The following is a 20,392-nucleotide window of genomic DNA, read 5'->3' as shown; positions in this document are numbered from 1 at the left end:
GTGCACCGGTACTTCTCCCATCTACCCTAAGACGATTTTTGAGTTTGGTTACGGGTGATATAGCTTTTTAGGAACAACCTTTAATTGACCGGGTTGAGTCACCTAGTAAACTGAATCTCGGTTAATTGTTTTATGCGAAATACCAGTAAGTAGGTCATGGTCTTTCGGGGGATCGAATCTGCGACCCATGAGTTCTGGCACCAGCGTATAACCAACATGATCTACTCATATCAACATGTATCGTATGCAGATATTGAAAACGTTCATCCAGCATGCTTTTAACCGCATAAGCGTGATCCCGTATATGCGTTGAAAAACACACATATTAAGGTGTTTGCCCACGTGAATTCGTCAACATGCATATGCGACGTTACATATCAAGACAGTTTATGCTTCTTCGGTAATTAAGTGTTTCTGATGAAAATTGAAATCGTTGCAATCAACGTTAGCAAGTGAACACATTTCATTCTTATTAAATATACATTGCCATATCATATTTGTATTTCAGATGACCGGTGTCGTCATCGTGTTTCTCGCATCATGTGTTCACGGTTTTCTTCAAAACCCAACTTATGATCCCTGTTCGTACTCAAACTATAACATCGAATGTAGAGGCCGTGGACTTACTTCAATTCCTCTCTTCAACTTGACACGCTATACAGATGTTCTCTTTTTGGCCATTACATTGGGCCACAAAAAACTAAGCATTATTGTTAACGATGCCTTTGCACAACTGCGCTCCATGAATTGTTTATATACTATACTTTTAAATGATAACTACATTTCTCAAATTGACGAAAACGCTTTTCGCGGAATTGAAGCCCATATTACAGGATTATATTTACAAACAAATAGTTTCCACTATCTTCCAGAGGCAATAACTTCGATTACCAATCTGAAGATGCTATTTCTCGCTGGAAACCCAATTATGTCATTGAATCCGTCAATCATGGCTAAAATCGGCAATTCTGTAACACAATTTAGCGTCGGAATGGCCTCGTTCCATCAATGGCTGACCGAACTCCATTTCTTACATCAACTTACACACCTTTCACTATCCGATGTACCTTTTCAGTTTTTGGATTCGAGTGCATTTCAAGGACTTACAAATGTGCTGTCATTGTACGTAGCGACTCTAATTTTACAAAAATCCCAAATGCAGTATGTACTATTTCCACCCTTATATCATTACAGATTGATAAAAGTTACTTCTTAAACGAAATCAAGTCAGACGTCTTTGAACCTTGCAGTAATGAAACGGGCACACCCACTGTTACAACTATAAATTATCATAACAATCGTGTTGATTTTTTCCCAAACATTTTGACAGTGTTTCCAACTGTACTATACATGTTTATGTCCAACAACGATATGCGATATATAAATGCAGAAAGTTTTTAGATAATTGTATTGTTTATTTAATTGACATTTGATTTAAATGATATGTTTGGTATCAATATGAAGATATATGTGTACGCAATAAGACAACTCCCTCTTTATTTGCTCTTCATTGTTTCAGTGGTTTGAAGCTTCGCACATTTGATCACAACGGAACCTATCATATGTGTTATGTTTAAGGAAACTATTTAAAGTTACAAAAAAAACTTGTATTGTTTAAGTTTATGGCCCTATATCTTTTCAACCATGTATTTGGAAATTAGCTTGCCATTCTGAAAATTTACTTCGAAGATTGAACCATTTATACAAAACAAAGAAATGATGCACTTGCGCACTAGCAACCTCAAATGTGACGTACAATAACTAGGATACAATTTGTAAGGTACAACTTTATGTTGCATGTGAAAGCTTACATACTTCTAAAAATGACTTATCACTTTACATAAGCAGTTTTAACAAACGTCATTGTGCAATAACTCTGTATCTTTTGAATTACACCTTTTACAAATTCACTTTGAAATTCATATTGATGACGCTTAAAGACTGGTTTATTTCGTTTCGTTTATTTAATGCACGTGTGACCGTAAGGCTTCTGTTCAGATGACGTCTGTAAGTCTGTCTGTGGCATTCTCGTTTAGGCCATTCCCATTCCGCACTCAAAAGAGAAACATTGCATTGAAATGCCCTTAATGAATCTAATGGCGGTACGTGTGCTTACTTCATTATTCAGTAATTGTATGTATGCACATATGCTTCATATGTATTAGTTACATGCAAAACTTTGAATTTAACTTTAAGGCTTACATAGTTGTGTACGGTATAATGATGGGGGGTAGACCCTTTACATATCAGACAAAGACAACAACATGCAAATACCGAACATAAATATTATTTACTATGACAATAATTGTGACTGCACATTGTCGTATATGCATAAGCAAACGTATGTTGATATGCCTTTATTGGAAACAATTACCATAAATTAATAAGTAAATTACGAGATAGCTAAACGACCGCTACGATATATCACTAATGCATTATCAGAAAGCATATCTTCGAGCAATCGAACCACACATACTTTACTTTGCGATATCGTTAGGTAATACACATTTGCATTTTGACGATATGGACATCTCGCCACATGTCAATTAAATTCTCATCTAAATATCGTTCGACCAATCCGAGAACAAAGATCTATTAAATCGGTTGCGCCGGTTTCTGGCCTGTCAGTGATAAAACGTTATTTCAGAAAATGACCAAGATGTTTTGTTGTTTTTCACTTTGAATTATAATCATTGAAAGCTGGCCTATTCGGAATGCTTAATATAATAAATTTCAACTTTATATGTTATGACATGGGGGATTTCGGTACCCCCTTGACGTATTTAACTTACAGAAATACCAGTTATAACAAGCTTTTTCGTGTACGATACATTTGAAAACAATGTCTTGTTAATATTTTCGTAAATGACATCGGTAAATACCATTGTAGAAAATATATTTATAACGAGTATCACAATTAAATGTAGTAACATAGGGCATTTCGGTACCATCGCAAACGTCTGCGACGTATTTAACTTACCAAAATACTCATTATAGATGCTAACGTTTCTTAAAATTTTATAGATATTGTATTTGCAAATAAATAAATAACACACAACTACAAACATGTTTATTAAAATCATCCAGAATGTCGCGTTATATGTAGGCATTGACGCCACTTAAAGTTAGCTTGGTCACGTTATAAAGTGGGCGGACCGATCGTCTTCAATCACTACTACCCACACAACCTGACCATCTCGTTTAAAAAGTAAGAGGCACATATACGTTTAAACGCACGGTAAATACATATTCATACATGATATCAGAATCAACCCATAAAAACCATGTTGCAATGACACAAAAGACAACACAACTATGAAAGGACAAAATCATATCAAAGTATTTTACTTTAAACTTACTGTTTTCTTGTTTCAATGTCCTTTACACGTGTATTGGTTTTGTTAGCAAAAACGGTAATATGCCTTTCACATTTTTTTTCAGACTGACGCGTGATACATTAAATGAAACAAATTATTGTGTAAAATTGCAAAATACACAGTGTTTTTTTTCAGAAACAAGATTATAACAAATATATCAAATAAAACAAGTGTTATTTAATCATAACATTATGTAGTTCTTCGATTTATAAATTGTTTTATAACAGTATAATAATGACTATAATTGACAATACAAATAATTCAACAGGCTTATGCGTTTATCTAGTATATGCTATCAGGTCGACTTTCTTCACTTAACTTCAAGTGATATGATGCGCATCTAACAGTGTGCTATGTTTATAGGTGTATATCGCAACCTTTGTTTATTTTGTTATGTTTCCACTTCATATACACTTATATGTGTTAATGCAGCATCAACATACTTAAACAATATCCCTGAAAGAGAAAAAATAATGCATTTGAATATCAACTGTACTTTCGTTTTGACAACTGATGACAGAAATGATTCGATGTACGATGTGAATCTAAATTTAGTTTTAGTGCAGATTAGTTCATACGACACACGAACACTAACTCCGATCCTAATAAAAAGACAGTTCCGTTCGGCTTAGAGGACTGTACAGTCATGTAAAATATCGAATATAATATATATAAATATTTTATAAACAACTGGTAAAGATGAGTTGCAGATAATTGGTCAGTTACCACATTTTAACTAACTCTTTTGACCTGTAAATTCTGTTCAGCTCAACTCAACAGTGGAAAATGTCCATAATATCACTTTAAGGAATTATTTACGAACTCTCTCAAGATACGGGTGTTTTGAGATAATCGAAAAATCGGACAAGGTTACATTAAGGATCTGTTAAGGGCAATATAGACTTAAGGTAACATTCAGATAAAGGCCACTGTGAATCATAAATGTGGCTACGCAATACGCATAGAACATTAATAGCTGATATATGACCTACATGTGCATTTGAAATCAATTATATAAATAACCTTAATAGTCAATAGTTTAACATGATTATGCGTATGTTGTTGGTCGTTTGGTTTTATTGTTTCAAATATATAAGTAGAATAATGTGGCCATCATGAACATTTAGAGTGACTGGAATACAATTTCTCAGGCGAATCTCCTATATGGACATTTCCCTTTTGAAGAATGTTAAGTTGTGTTACGGGGGGCTATTGCTTTTCAAGATACTTGGGTCTTTAAGTGCCCGGTTCGAAGCGCCAAGTACACAGAATCCCGGTTAAACATCTCAATCTATATAAAGTAAGTGTGATATGGTTGAGCAGGGATCGAACTTGCACCCCTGACTTTTAGCGCCCGTGTGTTACCACTAGACCACTGTCCACTCATCTATTGTATCTATATTGTTACCGTTATCGTATATGCCTTTAGCAACACCACACCTGAACGTGTTAACTCAAGTGTATTCGTCGACATGCATATACAGAATTACAAATGAAGACAGTTTTGAGCTCCTTCTGATATCAACTGTGTTTGATAACACTTTCAATTATTACATTCAGCGTGAATAATTTAAGAAATAATGATTAATATTTATAAACTGACATACACTATTTTTTCTGTTACAGAACACCGGCGTCTTTATCGTGTTTCTCTACCATGTGTTCACGCATTTCTTCATGATACCACTTCTGATCCTTGCTCGTACGGGGACAATTACATCAGTTGTTTAAACGAAAACCTTACTTCAATCCCTGTCTTCAACTTGACACGCTATACCGATGTTTGCTTAAATTACATTTATTTGAGTTCCAGCAAACTTACCATAAGCGAAAACGATGCATTTGCGCAATTGAGCTCTCCGAATTGTTCATATACTATTCGGCTTGACCATAACGATATGTCTAAAATTAACGATTACGCTTTTCGTGGAATTGAAGCCCATATCAACGAATTATATTTAGAAATGAATAATATTCACTCGCTTCCAGAAGCAATAGGTTCAATCCTGATTCTGAACGCGTTATATCTCTATGGAAACCCATTATTTTCATTGAATCCTTCAGTCATGGCTAAAATTGGAAATTATGTAAGAGACATTTCTGTCAGTATTGCCTCTTTTGACCGGTGGCCCAGCGAACTTCGTTTCTTAAATGAACTATTAACAGTTGTGATATCCGATATACCTTTTCAGAGTTTGGATTCAGATGCATTTCATGGACTTACAAATCTTCGTTATTTGACAATAAGACGCTCTAATTAAAAAAAAAGTCCCAAATGCAATATGTGCTCTTTCAGCACTTTACGAGTTAGATTTACATGGCAACTATTTCTTTAATGAAAGCAAATCAGACGTCTTTGAACATGTAATCCAATACTCGGCACGCAACGTCTTAGAGTTATTAATTATTTAGACAATCGCGTGGATTACGTTCCGAACATTTTTACAATATTTCCATATGTTAACTCTCTTTCTATGTACAACAACAGCATGCGGTTTATGGATGAAGACATGTTTGAAGATAATTTGTATGTGGTTAGTCTTGATCTGCATACGAACCAGTTCTGACGAATACCCAGTGGCTTGAGTCGTTTTAAAACTATTTTTGTATTACAACTGCAACGGAATTTTATAGAATACATGGAGGACATTGATCTTATTGGACTTACCAGTTTATCAACAATTAATCTAGCAGACAATCCAATCGAGTTCATCACGAACAAGGCATTTCAAAACAACACACGTCAAACCACTGTAGACTTGTCCCACACCTTTCTGACCACCATACCTGCCGCCATGTTACCGTCTGTACGAAGTTTGAATTAAGAATCCAATTACATCGAATGCACGTGCGACCTGGCCAATCTTAAGATTTGGAATGTGTCTTCCATACAAATAGACGGACTTTGTTACCTAACAAATGAACTGATTGATACGTTTATCAAGACCTACATCGACGCGGGTAAGTGCTAACCCGTGAAAATACGATGATATTCTACAACAGATTCTAAATATGACTTTAAGACAACATCCGCGCTTGCAAATTATAATGTGAGATATTACAGATACAAACTAAGAGCTGTATGTATAGCAGTATGTATATAAGGTTAATGTTTTATCTATTTTTTAATTGAAAAACTTGATACACTTTGTTGCATATGACACTTAGAACCATCGTTGTTATTTTATAATGGAACTGATTTGCAAATATCTATGAATCGCATTAATTGGAAGCTGGAAAATGATTCAGAATGATATTTGCATGTGAATAATTTATCAAATTTGATCATACTTGAAATTCTAGAGATCCCCACTGTGGGAGAGTTCTTTAGATTTCCCCAAAACATCAAGTACTAGTTCTAAGCCCAGGAAACGCTCTCGAAAGCTTTTCAAATTAATATTAAGGTCTTTAAATGCAATCGAGGTTAAAGAAATACGTTTAAACTGAACTGTAAATTATTGAAGCATGTGTGATTAAACAGTGAATGAAATTATACTTTCTTTTTTTTAAATACTTTTTCAAGAATCAACTTGTGTGTTTTTTTAATTAGCGCTTAATCATTTCTGAATGCGCATTGTGATATTTTGATTTTAACATAATTGTGTATTGTGCGAAAATATTCAATGTGAAACAATGATCTGTCCATATTTGTGATTGCAATTTGTCTGAATAATTGAAATAAATAAAAATGTTTTTGTGTTGGAAAATAAATACCAAACAATAATTATGCAATCGAGTATTCGTTTTTTGTCAAACACAATGAATCGTAGTGAGATAACTGACATTTTCCGAAGCTAAGATTTACTCGGACTGTAAAATCAATTGCTTTAGCTTATAGTATTTCAAATTAACTTAATTTAGCGCATCTTATTTCAAAATTCGCTTTGTTATGTGTTAGATTTGATATTGATAAAAAAAATCGAAAAGATTCATTAACATTTCTACTAAAGGGTGTGTGTGTGTGTGCCGTCTAACCTAAAAGATGCATCATTAGCAACATTGTGTGTTAAGCTTGAAAGGTCATCTTTCATAACGTAAGTGACAGGGCGGCATCGGAATAAATAATTTCAACGGTAAAAATGAATAAGAATGCATTAATAGTAATGCAAGATCGATAGGATGAAAAATTGCAACGTGCATGTAGTGACACGTCCTAGTTCCATATATTTTCAGGACAAAATTGCGGTCGAAAGTAATGTTGGTAATTAAAATCGTGATGTTCTAATTTTGAATCAATCCCCTTAATTGTAGATTCACATTGGCTACAAACTTCAGAAAAAGGAAACAGAATGAACAGTCAAGTAAACACAACATACATAACAACAATACGATCGTTCGTTAACAGCACCACCGAAAATACAATAATGATACGTGAACATGAATATTGTTAATGTGAAGTTATTATAACTTCTTACCCATATGCTTTCCGCAGCAAAAATAAATATAAAATCAAAAATGTATATTCAAATACATGTATATCACAATAAACTGTATAATTCATTATTATCAAGCAACTGATGTAGCATCTTATGTCTTTCACGAGGGCGACATTAAATTGTTTAGCTGTTAAATTGAGTACATGTACGAGCAATATGCATTTTTCTAAAGATAATTAAACGTGTTTAGGCTGTTCAGTATTCACCGGTTAAAATTTTAGGCTAACCGGTTAATCACTTTTATATCCTGATTCACCCAAGTTACCATTCGTGTACACGTGATTCTATTTAAGAAGCGATACTGTATATCGGGAATGGTATGTGCGAGACTGACTCTTATTCACTGTGTGATTGCATGCACTATTTAAAACATTTAAGTTTAGATTGTCACTTATTTTCTCTGCCGCTTCAATTTTAGGATCAATGAAGTTTGTTATTGACTTGTAGAAGACATTTTCAGCACATGCCATCGCATATTAATTGCATAATTGCGTATTCGTTACATATACTGACCATATTTCATGGAAACAGCGGATTCAGAAAAAATAATGTTAAAGAGCAATTCGGTGTAAAAATAATGCACTATTGTGATAACATGGTTTGAATACCGTAATGTGTTCGATGTTCGGTGTTATCGATTATAATTAGCCGAAAAGCGGCCGGCAGTAGTACATCATCTGTATTAACCTAAAATATTCCTCCTGTGCATCATAATCAGCAGAAACATAATCGTCATCATTATCATCACTACCTGCATCATCTTCACAATCACCAAATACCTGAATCTTTGTCGTCTTCATCCTTTTATCGCAATGATCATCGTAACCACTATCATCCTAACCATCATGTCACGTTCATTATTTTCGTCATATTACACAATATATACATCATATGAGAATGTGTATATGAGAAATTAAATACATATCGTGTACGCATATAATCTGATGAAGTCGAAGATAATGAGAAAGACGGTAACGATGATGAATATCATATAAAAACGACGGTGATAATGCAGATAATATTATGGCTGTGGTGCTGCTGCGGCAACGGCTGCTGCTGCTGTTGATGATGATAATTATTATGATAATGACGATGCTACTGCTGATGATAATGACGATGATGGTGATACTGCTGCTGCTGTTGTTGTTGTTACTACTGCTACTGATGATGATGACGATGACGATGATGATGATGATGATGATGATGATGATGATGATGATGATGATGATGATGATGATGATGATGATGATGATGATGATGATGACGACGACGACGACGATGATGATGATGATGATGATGATGATGATGATGATGATGATGATGATGATGATGATGATGATGATGATGATGATGATGATGATGATGATGATGATGATGATGATGATGATGATGATGATGATGATGATGATGATGATGATGATGATATGATGATGATGATGATGATGATGATGATGATGATGATGATGATGATGATGATGATGATGATGATGATGATGATGATGATGATGATGATGATGATGATGATGATGATAATGATGATAATGATGATGCTAATGATGATGCTAATGATGATAATAATGATGATGTTTATAAAGATGATAATTTTGACGATCAATTTTATTATATTAATTTAGGTTGATGATAGTGATGATCATGATGATGATGATGATGATGATGATGATGATAAATTATGAAGATGGCGGTCATATAAAACGATGCTGAGGAAAAAAATAATAATGATGATAATAATGATGATGTTTATAAAGATGATAAACTTGACGATCAATTTAAAATTTTATTATATTTATTGATGATGATGATGATGATGATGATGATGATGATGATGATGATGATGATGATGATGATGATGATGATGATGATGATGATGATGATGATGATGATGATGATGATGATGATGATGATGATCCTAAATGGCCATCATCAATCATGAGATTTGATGATCTGTATATATTTTTCAACGCAACGGCCTGAGTCTTAACTTTCCTGGTTTGAATCTCAAACGCGAAAGACGAGAATGTAGGTAATGGTTGACCAGAGGATGATCGAACTTGCACCCCTGAGTAACGGCGCCCGAGCGTATGTAATTAACCGTCCGATCCACTCATATTAACATATATCTAGGTATATTTACATCAATCATGGGACATAAGTGTGATGCATTGATTTGGTCACCTATATGCGTTGAATAGCACATCATGTGAACGTGTTTACTCACGTTAATTCGTCGACGTGCATATGCGGCGCAACAAATGAATACAGTTTATGATTTTTCTGTAATTAAGTGTGTCAGATGAAACTGACCAAACAAATCGTGTACGTGAAACATAAACCAGTAAAGACATTCAACCTTCTTAATTCTTTACTGATATACAATGTTTGTATTACAGATGATCTGATCTGCTTTAAAAACATAACCATGAACATGTTTGACATGCCCTAGTGAATTTACATAAGATCGCATTTCAAATACTCCAGTCATTTTGCAGCTGATAAGTTTGCATACATCCCACGACCGATAAGGCGACCGAGGAATACATCACCACGTTCTAAACTATAACATTGTCCGAAAGGACGTCCGAATAAATGACAAGAAAGTCGTGAGGTTTTCTTTCAGCCAACAATAACCTAAATTCTAGATTCTCAATGAATGGCTTGACCGAATTAGTTATGATTCAAGTACACCTTATCTCAATTGAGGAACATGTAAATATTTAATTGCAAGTGAAACAAATACCGTCATTACAAACGTACTCAATGTATTGTTTCTAGACTATTAGGTTTGTAATGTATCTACAGTATAAGTAAATCAATTATTTAGTTCTAACAAACGCACCTAAACATCCTATGCCACCTATGATTATACTGTATTAAAGCAGGTCACACTTTGTATGAACTGTATTCAACTGTTTCAATTGCTATTGCATTCCGGGCCCAAGGGTTTACAGTTATAATTATATATTATATGTTACAGCTGCTACTGGAACAACATTTATATGCACTTTAACGAAACTCCGTGATACATTTTCATCAGTCGTATTCAAACGTATGTTTATAAGAGATTTCGCTATTGACCTTTGGAAAGGTTCATTAGTCCCTGATCGCAATTTTCAATGAGGCCAAAAATAAAATGGTGTTTGCATAGCCTTCCCGATTGACCCCGACTCAAACATGTTTTGGGATTCAACGGTAGTTAAAAAAGTCTGATTACATTTAAAAATGGTAATACAATTCTTTGTTTAAAGGGGCCTTGTCACAGAATTTGGCATGTATTGAAGTTCGTCATTAAATGCATTACATTGATTATGTAAACGTTGGATCTTAAAAGCTCCAGTAACAAAACAAGAAAACAAATTAAAAAACGAAAAAAGTACTCCTCCACTGACCCCTGGAGTCCTAGAGTAAAAATCTACCACTTAGACAACTCGGCCATCTCTGTCATAAAATGAAAGATGTTTTTTTTATATTTTATATAAGCAAACCTCGTATTTTCACAAAATATAACGACAACAACAGAACTCTCAAAATTAATAAATCGTTGCAACGCTTTATAATTTTCAGGTTTTTAAATCGTCAAAAGATGCATATAATGGCTATATTAGACCATGGTGACTGTTCAGTATTACTGTTTCCTCACAAATATCAAAACTAAAACGAAAACTTGCGAATCTGAAACAACTTTGTTTAATTTTGTCAATTTACCAAAACGTTAAAAAGTCCCTTTAAATATCGACCATACCGTGGTTCCAGGCGCTTTTTTACCACACAGTAAATCCCCTATACCTGTTGCGAGGATAAGCATGCAATACGTGAGCTTATTTTGTCTACATAAAACATTTTGTTTCCGTACTTGTTTATGTTAAAAAGTTATAAAGTAAATTCATGTTAATTGCAACAACATGCAATTTATTTTTTATTTAAATTATGTAATGAAAACTTAACATAATTACACAATTCCCACACTATATATATATATATATATATTTTTTTTTTATTTTTTTTTTTTTAATTATACCTTAAATTGTCAAAACTAGTTTACATCAACCTAAATGCTAGGGTTATAACCATAGTGCATCAGTATGTATATAAAGTAATAGTTGAATGACATTTTAACTTTGTCTGATCAACTTTAATCGATGATTAACGCTCCGTCATTTTCACTTAAACTCGTCGGTAGTTAAAAAATCTTGAATAATCTCAAATTTCCGGTCTTTTAGTTCAAAGATATGTAAATAAACATCCGCATCGATACCAAACAAATCGTTTACGTGGGCAATTGTTCATTTTTAGTGAATCTTCAAAAAAACAAATTGTAATGGTACATAAATGTCCTTCCCGTCTCTGATGTACATGGATCAGGAAGGTAAACAAACACTTTTTTTAAATTTCGGCCTAACGGCCTCTTTTGTTATCTCAAGTGTGTGACGACATATGAAAATTCGACGCCTTCACTTTTTCAAACGATCTACAAGATGATCATTTCAGAAAGGGTTGTAATACGTGACCAAATAATCGTTCAGTATTAAAGACAGTCATACGAAGCCATTTTTTATATTCTAGCATGTTAAGTCTATCATTCGAGATAGCAATATTGTATTACGCTACTGCATCATAAATATACCATGTTCTGACAACGATGCTCCGTACCGCAGCTGCTTGTTGTCTTATCGCGACTTCCCTAATTCCAAACTATACCACTTTTATATCTATCTATAGGATGATATCTACACTTTTCTGTTCATTTTGTATGATATCTTATATCGTTTTCCCATAAATAAAATTGGTGCATAGATCTATTTAAATTTGATTTAAATGTTTGGTATCAATATGAAGATGTACGTGTACGAAATAAGACAACACCCTCTTTATTTGCCCTTAATTGTTATAGTGGTTCATAGCCTCGCACATTTGATAACAACGGAAGCTATGATATGTGTTATGTTAAAGAAAACAAGTTAAAGTTACAAACAAACTTGTATTGTTTAAGTTTATGGCCCTATCTTTCCAACCATGTATTTGGAAAGTAGCTTGCCATTCTGAAAATTTACGTCGATGATTGAACCATGTATTCAGAACAAAGAAATAGTGCACGTGCGCACTAGTAACCTCAAATGTGACGTGGCCAATGACGGATGTTCCGTTTAAAATAGAATCAGCAATATATTAATAACAAACTCTGTCAATTATTCATCTCTGAATTTTTGTATCCAAATATATCAAACACACTTATAGAATACTAGATAATAAGCATATTATTCACATAACATTTATTTAGGCAACAGTACAATAACTAGGATACAATGTATAAGGTACACCTTTGTGTTGAATGAGAATGCTTCCTTTGACTGAAAAATGACTGATCACTCTACATAAGCATTTTTTACTAACGACATTGTTGAATAACTCTTATCAATTGAATTACACCCCCTTACCAAGCTCACTTTGAAATTGATATTTATGACGCTTAAAGACTGGTTTATTCCATTTCGTTAACTAAGTGAACGTGTGACCGTAAGGTTTCTTATTAGAAGACGTCTGTAAGTCTGTCTGTGGCGTTCTCGTTTAGGCCATTCCCATTCCGCAATCAAAAGTGAAACACTACAGTGAAATGCCCCTAATGAATATAATGGCGGTACGTGTGTTTACTTCATTATTCAGTATTGTTATTATGCACATATGCTTTATTTATAGTAGCTACATGAAAAACTTTGAATTTAATTTTTCAGACTAACATAGTTGTGGACGGTAGAAATGGTGGGGGGTAGACCCTTTTCATATCAGACAAAGACAATAACAGGCAAACACCGAACACAAATATTATTTACTATTACAGGAATTGAGTCTGCACATTGTCGCATATACATGAGCAAATGTATGTGTATATGCCTTTATATGAAAACATTACCTTAAATTAAAAAGTATAAAACGAGATGGTTAAACGACCGCTACGATATCACTAATGAATATTCCGAAAGCACATCTTCGAGCAATCGCATCACAATTACCTAACTTTTCGATTTCATTAGGTAATAGACACTTGCATTGTGACGATATCGACATCTCGCAACATTTCAATCAAATTCTCATCTAAATATCGATCGACCAATCAGCGATCAGCGATTTATTAAATCGTTTGCGTCGATTTCTTGCCTGTCAGTCATAACATGTTATTTCAGAAAGTTAAAATGTGTTGTTTTTTACCTTCAATTATTATCATTTATTGATGGCCTATTATCTATGTTTATATATTAAATTTCAAATTAATATCATTCATAATGTCATAACATTACGGTACCCGCTTAACGTATTTAACTTAATAAGAAATCCCAGTTATAAAACGCTTGTTCGCGTTAGATACATTTGAAAACAATGTTCTGTTAATATTTTCGTAAATGACATCGGTAAATACCATTGTAAAAAATTTATTTCTTACCATTACCACATTTACAGGTAGTATCATAGGGGATTGCGTCACCATCGCAAACGTCTGAGAGCGTCTTAGTGCCAAAGTACCCATTACAGATGCTAATCTTACTTAAAACCAAATAATTGTTGCATTTGCAAATAAATAACAACTCAGAAAATGTTTATCAAAATCACCCAGAATTTCGCGTAATCTATAGCAATAGACGCCTCTTAAAGTTAGCTAGTCTAGCTTTCCTGACCGCTAGGTAGACTGGAAGACACTTACTCTGGTCAATCTGCCATATGGCCATTGTCCTTTTTAAAATTGTTTAGTTGTGCTACAGGGGATATAGCTTTTCAAAGACAAGATTGGGCCTTTAAGTACCCGGTTCGAAAGCACCAAGTACAAAGAACCCCGATTTAACATTTCAATATAAAGAAACGTAAGTGTGATATGGTTGAGCGGGAGATCATTCTTGCGACCCTGAGTTATAGCGTTCGTGTATTTCCATAAGACCACTGATCCACTCATATTAACATCTTGTGTAGGTATATTTATATCGTTAATATGGTTCAATTATGCTTGCTGCATTATTCTGGTCCCGTTTATGGGTTGAACAACACCACATGTGAACGTGTTTGCTGACGTGAAATCGTTGACATGCATATGCAGCATAACAAATGAAGACGGTTTGAGCTTCATTTGATATCAATTGTGTTTCATGAATTATGAAATTGTTACGTGCAGCATGAACAAGCACTTAGAATTAATTATTCTTAACTGACATACAATAATTTTCGGTTACAGGTAACCGGCGTCTTCATCGTATTCCGGCGTCTTCGTCGTATTTCTCCCACCATGTGTTCACGGATTTCTTCTGGACACATGCTCTGATCCTTGCTCGTACGGCAGCAATTACATCAGTTGTACAAATGAAAACCTTACCTCAATCCCTGTATTCAACTTGACACGTTACACCGATGTTTGCTTAAATTACATTTATTTGAGTTCCAACAAACTTACGATGCAACGATGCATTTGCGCAGTTGAGCTCCCTGAACTGTTCATATACTATTCGGCTTGACCATAACGATATGTCTCAAATAAACGAATACGCTTTCCGCGGAATTGAAGCCCATATCGACGGATTATATTTAGATACAAATAGTCTTCACTCGCTACCAGAGGCTCTAGGTTCGATTATTAATCTTAAAGCGTTATATCTGTATGGAAACCCAATTGTTTCATTGAATCCGTCAGTCATGGCTAAACTTGGACGTTCTGTAAAAGACTTTTCTGTCAGTTTGGCATCCTTTCAGCAGTGGCCGCGCGAACTTCATTTCTTAAATTAACTACAAGAACTTGTGCTGTACGATATACATTTTCAGAGTTTGGATTCAGATGCATTTCATGGACTAACACATCTGGATTATTTGACAATAAGGCGCTCTAATTAAAAAAAAATCCCAAATGCAATATGTGTTCTTTCAGCACTTTACAAATTAGATTTACATGGCAACTATTTCTTTAATGAAAGCAAATCAGACGTCTTTGAACCATGTAATCCAATACTCGGCACGCCAGGTGTTAGAATTATAAATTATTCAGATAATCGTGTGGATTACTTTCCGAACATTTTTACAATGTTTCCACGTGTTCTCACTCTTTCTATGTACAACAACAGCATGAGGTTTATGGATGAAGACATGTTTGAAGAAAATGTGTATGTTGAGAGCCTTCATCTGCATACGAACCAGTTCAGACGAATACCCAATGGCTTGAATATCTTTAAAAAACTTATTATATTACTACGTCAACGACATTTGATAGAAAACGTAGATGACAATGACCTTATTGGATTACGCAGTTTGACCATCATTAATCTAGCACACAATCCAATCCAGTTCATCACGAACAAGGCATTTCAAAGCAACATACATCTCACCACCGTAGATTTGTCTCACACCTTTCTGACCAGCATACCTGCCGCCGTTACCATGTTACCGGCTCTACAGACTTAAGGTCTAGAAGCAAATTACATCGAATGCACGTGCGACCTGGCCAGTCTGAAGAATTGGAATGTGTCTTCCATACAAATACTCGGACTATGTTACCTAACAAATAAACCAATTGTGACGTTTATCAAGACATACATCGACGCGGGTAAGTGCTAACCCGTGCAAAAACGATGACAGCCTACAACAGATTCTGGAGATTATTTGAAAACAATCATCCGCACTTGGAAATTATAATGTGACATATAAAAGTTACAAACAAAAAACTTTATGCATAGCAGTATGTAAATACGAATATTGTTTTATATTTTGTATGGACAACTTGATTCACTTTGTTTAATGTGACACTAATAACCATAACTGTTATGTTTGCAAGCTTGGAATAACTTAAATGCAACTTATGAGCAAAACTCTGATTCGCATTCGTTGGAAGATGGAAATGATTCAGAATGAAATTAAACTGTACATAATTCCGTTATATTCATAATACTGAAAAGCATATTAACGCATGTGTGATGCAACGCGGAAAGGAACTATACTTTATTTTTATTAAGTTTTTTCCATAAACAAATTGCGGTTAAAACTGGAGCTTTTCATTTCTGAAAGCAAATTGATATATTCATTTTACATTAATTGTGTAGTATGACAATTACTAATCAGTGTGTAACAATGATCTGTGTACATCTGTGTTTGCAAAATGTCTGAATTGCAATAAATAAATCTGTACAGGTTTGAGAAAATAAATAACAATAATTATGCAATCGAGTATTGTTTTCTTTTTTTTTCAAATACTACGAAATCCGAAGCTGAATACACCCTTTTTTATGGAGTGATTTTAAATCATTTAAAAGATGGCTTTAAAGCGTTTCACAGACAGTTACCTATTTGCTGCATCTTATACAGCATTGCGTGTACAGCATCGAAACTTTGATGATAACCATAAATCAAGTGAAACAAATATTCGAGTTAACGCAATGTGTTATCACATAAAATAATAGTATTTGAAATTATTATAAGAAGACAATTCACAGACAATACTTGTAATTTACATATAAGAAACTAATACAATAATTACAGCAATAATTAGACAATCTGCGTATACAATATCACACAAAAAAATCACGTTGATACAAAACGTTAAAAAAGTTATCAATCTCCTCAGATTGTGTTCGGCGTAGATGACTGATATGACTATTTACCAAGGTTTATTGAGATAAGTACGCAGCGAGAGAATTAAATTACACATAAAGTTGCGCACAAGTTCTAAATTTTAGGAAATGCAAACGTAAACAAAAAATTGTTTAAGGTCAATCATTTACTGTTGCATAAGGGTCAACCTGTACATAATTATTGTTATCGGTTATAACAAACCGGTATACATATTCAAAAACGAACAAATTAGAACGGTGGATAATATTCAATACCACTTTTCATTGCGTGCATGTTGTTTTCATTAAAATAATCAAGTCACTATTTTAATTAGCCTACATACATACTATAAATAGCAATAACGGAGCTCCCATATATTTTTTCGGAACTCAGAGAGTACTGGGGTTTAGCTAATTTACATGTGATACATATCAAGTTTACCTTAAGCCCCGGGATTGTAAATTGTCATTCATATGAATATAATAACTAATTTTACGCCAATATGCGACATTAATGTGACACAAGCGTAGATAATAGTAAAGGGTTGTTTGTACCTAGTGATAGGTCGAGTTCGGAATAATGTGTATTCACTGGACTCTGGTCGATCAAAACGTACACATGTCTTTTGAATTCGCGTGCCGTCTTGCTTTTTATAGTGTTCAGTGGTGAAATGATATTTTTAAACTCACCCTACAATTTAAGCTACATTGTAATTCTTGTGTTTCACTTCTTTATATTGTGGGTTCACGAACGAACTATTTATCACATGCTATACCCTGTTCCGCATGTAATACAACCATTACATATTTTTTGTATATTACACATGTATAATACAACATTTTAAGCGTTTTCATTTGCTTAGTTTTCGTTTATTGACCAATCGCATTTTGTTTTTTTGCTGAAATGACGTTGCAACTTCAAATGACGTCACGAAAAGTAAACAACATTCGGGATTTATCATAATGTTTGCGTAAATATTTATTTAATTTGCTTTTTTAAAAGCATGTGATAAAAAAGATCTGACACTCGTTGTCATATCATACCATATTTTATTAAACTCGTCCAGGAAATTCGTAAGTAAGCGAGCTTTACTAACAAAATTGATGAACTCGTTTAATAAAATATGGTATGATATGACAACTCATGCCAGATCCTATATTTATAATTGTGTCTTTAAAAAATATTTTTAGTAAAAGTTTTTTTTAATTTGTGTTGTTTTTTCCGTTTAATATAGTGCATTTTCCTCGTCAATAGGTATGTGTGGGTTGAGGGCATCTCACTTCATACCGTACAAGGTTTTACAAGTTATATATTCATATTGTAACACATTTCAGACATTTAATAATCGATAGCTTTTTCATTATAATCTTAATCCTATTTTAACATATAAATAACAATACATTATTTTGTATCACAACTACTGGAGAACAGGTAACAATGGTTCCCATTCTTTACTTTTACACGAATCATGCACATTCGTTTAGTACATGAGAGTGCAAGAAAAGGGTGTAGTTTTGTTTATTTTACAATAATGAATTAACATTTTTAGCAAAACAAATATCAAGTTTTAAGATACATTTAGTTTAAACATATGTATTTCAAACAATACATATTGTTATACATCGAATAACCTACACCATTTATACAGTTAACATGTTTGAATAGGATGGGAACGAAAGACAATGTCTTTTATAGCTCTTCTCCTAATACAAATACAATTACATGTTGTTTGATGAACGTAGTTGATTTTTTATGATTACACAATAATATTGGCATGCAAAAAAGAAAGAGAAACTCTGAGTATAGAGTTTCATTTAATAAAATGAAAACAAACATGTGATAGGTTAACAGTTGAAGGGAGAAGGAAAAAGACTGGCAGAGTTAATTGGAAAGAATATAAGAAGTTTTGAAACACATGATTATGGCAAGAGGGGGAAGAAGGTTGAGAGTCGTTCTGTAGCATATTATGAATCAAATCGATTGCTTTTTACAATATATTTGTGTACTGCATCAGCTATTTTAGTTTTTGTTAAGAAGTCACGAGTGTTGTCTCCATATAGAATAATTTCAATGCAGGGGACAGAATATACGGATATTGAGTTAAGTTCGTCGCGGATATGTGCATACTGAGTGCATTCGAGGAAATAATGTGACGTCGTTTCACGACGTGCACACTGACATAACGGGGATGTAATAATATTGCATCTAAAAGATGTTCATTTAAAGTACTACACTTTGCGATCTTTGCGCTAAAGACTGGTGGACAACACTTCGCAATTGTATTCCCAGTAACACAAATAACTCAATTCCGCCTCTTTTTAGGTGTTTTCATGTCCAATGACTGTTCATTGCATGCACATATATCTTTTGTAAAGGAAAAGGCATGGGCACGAGTTCATATAATGCGTCGATTAAAAATAATGCTTGATAAAAAAGCTCTCGAGAAAATATATGTATTATATCATAGTCGGATGACTTGAATTTCTGTGCAAAACTGTTAAAATATTCAGCTTTCAAATTACGTAAAGGTACAACAACCTCATTCCTGACATGACGGAAATTTGACCAATTAGTAATACTGGTAAATTGCTTTGCTTTTCGGTATAGGCGTTTCCGTTTACGAATTTGTTTCTTTATGTTATTGTTTATCCATCGAAGATCTCGAGAACGGATACACACATGTTTGTTCGGAATACATGTACATGTACCTGCAATGTTCAATATTGTTTCAATAACATTAATTGTCGTATTGTAGGATAATCCCCAATGTCGTAACGCCAGATATGTCGATTTAACGTTTTACATCTTGGTTTTGTAAATTTTAATTTAACAAAACCAGGGCAGTGGTACCAAACAGTTTGATCTAAAAAGGGTTCGCCTGTTCCAGAAATAAGTACGGTATTCCGATTGCTTACAAAGATTAAGTCAATTATGGAAGATGAATGTTCAGTATAATGTGTCGGTTCATTAATAAGTTATGATCTTTCTTAC

General features: G+C 33.8%; 1 protein-coding gene across 1 annotated transcript; it reads left to right on the top strand.

The window, feature by feature from the left end:
* The first annotated feature begins 742 nt into the window (after positions 1-742).
* On the top strand, positions 743-17,013 carry LOC127852383 (leucine-rich repeat-containing G-protein coupled receptor 4-like). Its single transcript, XM_052386343.1, has 3 exons — positions 743-874; positions 5,004-5,079; positions 15,699-17,013. Exons 1-3 carry the CDS (start codon positions 743-745, stop codon positions 16,256-16,258), a joined length of 768 nt encoding a protein of 255 aa, XP_052242303.1. The 3' UTR covers positions 16,259-17,013.
* Positions 17,014-20,392: the final 3,379 nt, after the last annotated feature.

The sequence above is a fragment of the Dreissena polymorpha genome, chromosome 12 (genome assembly GCF_020536995.1).
Source record: "Dreissena polymorpha isolate Duluth1 chromosome 12, UMN_Dpol_1.0, whole genome shotgun sequence".
Taxonomy (NCBI): Eukaryota; Metazoa; Mollusca; class Bivalvia; order Myida; family Dreissenidae; genus Dreissena; species Dreissena polymorpha.
The sequence above is the reverse complement of the archived record's forward strand: the minus strand, read 5'-3'. Positions and strand labels throughout refer to the sequence as shown.

Coding starts and splice junctions, on each gene's coding strand:
- LOC127852383 (XM_052386343.1), top strand. CDS start 743: ATGAATTGTTTATATACTATACTTTTAAATGATAACTACATTTCTCAA. Junction 875..5,003: donor GTTTCCACTATCTTCCAGAG/GCAATAACTTCG, acceptor TTTCTGTTACAG/AACACCGGCGTCTTTATCGT. Junction 5,080..15,698: donor ACCACTTCTGATCCTTGCTC/GTACGGGGACAA, acceptor CTAATTAAAAAA/AAATCCCAAATGCAATATGT.